The 2,044-nt window shown below is 51.3% G+C and overlaps 1 protein-coding gene across 4 annotated transcripts in view; it reads right to left on the minus strand.

The window, feature by feature from the left end:
* The window catches only part of Glra1 (glycine receptor, alpha 1), a 97,075-nt gene that overhangs the window by 3,709 nt on the left and 91,322 nt on the right, over positions 1–2,044 (minus strand). For 2 of the 4 annotated variants that reach the window (XM_005376177.2, XM_005376174.2), the window contains one exon: positions 92–874. The exons of the other annotated variants lie outside the window; for them this stretch is intronic. In XM_005376177.2, coding sequence (XP_005376234.1) covers positions 734–874 — 141 coding nt within the window. In that variant the 3' untranslated portion in view covers positions 92–733. Of the gene's footprint in view, positions 1–91; positions 875–2,044 lie in introns of those variants that run through there. 4 annotated transcript variants of the gene reach the window in all.

Genomic DNA, 2,044 nt, shown 5'->3' on the forward strand with positions numbered 1-2,044 from the left:
TTTTTTTTTTTTTTTTGGTACCGGGAATCGAACTCATGACCTCAGGCTTGCCAGGCAAGTGCTTATGCCGCTGAGCTACATTCCTGGCCCTCAAGCTGGCTTCTAATTTGTGCTCCTCCTGCCTTAGCCTCCCGGGTACTTGGGGTGATAGGTGTGCACTGTCCATCCTGTCCCCTAGGAGCCCCCTCTGCTTAGCTGTGCTCTGTCTTCCTCATCAGTTGCACAGGACGGGTGGACGAGATGATCTCTGAGATCCCTCAGGAGGGAACTGAGCTGTGACTCGGATCACACCTGGACAGTGGCCTTATTCACCCTTTCCCTGGCTAGAGAGAAAGGTTCTGTCTTCCCCTGGTGTGCAGACCTGCTAGGCTTTGTGGGGAGGGTGCAGGCAGCCTTTGGAAGTGTGCGAGCTCATGGTACTGCGTGTCTGCAGTGAGGTCCATCTGCTTCTCAGCGTATGCAGATAGCACCTCCTGGAGTTGTGCAGTGGTGGTGCAAAGACAGCTGGTGCCAGTCCCGTATTGTGGACATGGTCTTCCCAAATAAGTGCTTCCAACAAACATCACTAGGGGCAGGACATGGGACAAACAGTTAGTCTATATGGGCGGAGAAGGGTAACATAAAAATAAACACCAGAGATAGTTGTATTTGGTCAGCTTCTTGCTGCATGTATTATTATTTTTTTGAGTCAGCATGGGCTAGGAATTGAGTGGGCGGTGGGGAGGGACTCCCACTAGGGGTCTCTTAAGACGTCCTGTCTGGCTTCTGCAGACAACTGCTTCCTTCTCCGTGCTGATTTAGGAGGATGGTGCCAGCTTAACTCCCCTGGGCATCTTCCGCGCTGGAAGGTCTGCCTCCTCCCCAGGGTAAGCAGCTAAAAGTTAATTGAATCATGTCACTGAGGTTTAAGAAGCATATTGATGGGAATCTGTGTATGTGTAATCATTTCGTTCCTTCGCTGTTGTGTATCGGGAGCAAAATTCAAAGCTACTTTGGTGTGCCCCGATTTAATCCTCAACACAGTGCCCGCGAGGTCTGTTTTCTAGATGGGAAAATTGAATCCAGAAATAGGCGGCCTTGAAGTCAGACACCGAAGGAAGCGAAGGAGCTGCGGCGGCCCACCTGGGCCACTCTCCCTGAAGGAGGAGCAACCGTCTCCGTTTTGGTTGAACCTGGCCCTTTTTCTACGTACTGATGTGTCCAGAGCTGGCTAGGACTTTCCTTATCTCCCCAATTGGCTTTAAGCAATGCAAACTGGTCCAGCTGAGGTGCTGATGTGTAGTCTTCAAAGCAAGGTGACAGGTGAGTGTTTCCCTGCCCTTGTATTCCCCAAAAGATGTGAGCCGGGGCAAGGCGGGATGGAGAGCCGTGCTCCGCACTGCTCGCTGGGATCAAGCCTCGAGATAAGAGCCTATGACTTCCCAGGGCGTAAAAGATCACACATCAGAGCTGAAGCACCGACCCCAAAACATCGCATACTACCTCAGCTGCATTATGCAGATTACTCCTCCTGCAGATCCTTCGCTCTGCATTGCACAGCTGATTTCAGGCCTCCTGCCCAGCCCGGCTCACAGCACTCGCCTACTTCCCGCCATTCTCACAGTCGCTCATCCTCAACCACTCCCTTCTTCATGAATTAATAAAACCCAGGTTTGGCCCTGGGTCGAGGCCTTTGTTCCAGATGGCCATCATCGTGGCTGGACTTGGGACCCCCCTGGCTCCCCACAACTACAAATATGCCTTGGTGTCTCTATTCTCGCCATGGGCTGCCCTGGAAGTGGTAGATGGGAACCAACTGGCTAGGGTTCCAATAACTTTTCCATGGGATCACAAATATGAACTTCCCAGACCAGGACAAGGACTGGGAAGGGCTCACTCTAAGGAGCCAGAGTCCTTTATCGCCATACCCTAGCTGGGTAGACCCCTCTTTTAAACTTGTTTTTTTTTTTTTTTTTTTTTTTTTTTTTTGGGACTAGTTCTCATTTTGCAGTCCTGCCTGGCCTTGAGCTCAAACTTGAGTGATCATCCTGCCTCAGCCTGCCAA

This window comes from Chinchilla lanigera, unplaced genomic scaffold (genome assembly GCF_000276665.1).
Source record: "Chinchilla lanigera isolate Chin_1 unplaced genomic scaffold, ChiLan1.0 scaffold00007, whole genome shotgun sequence".
Taxonomy (NCBI): Eukaryota; Metazoa; Chordata; class Mammalia; order Rodentia; family Chinchillidae; genus Chinchilla; species Chinchilla lanigera.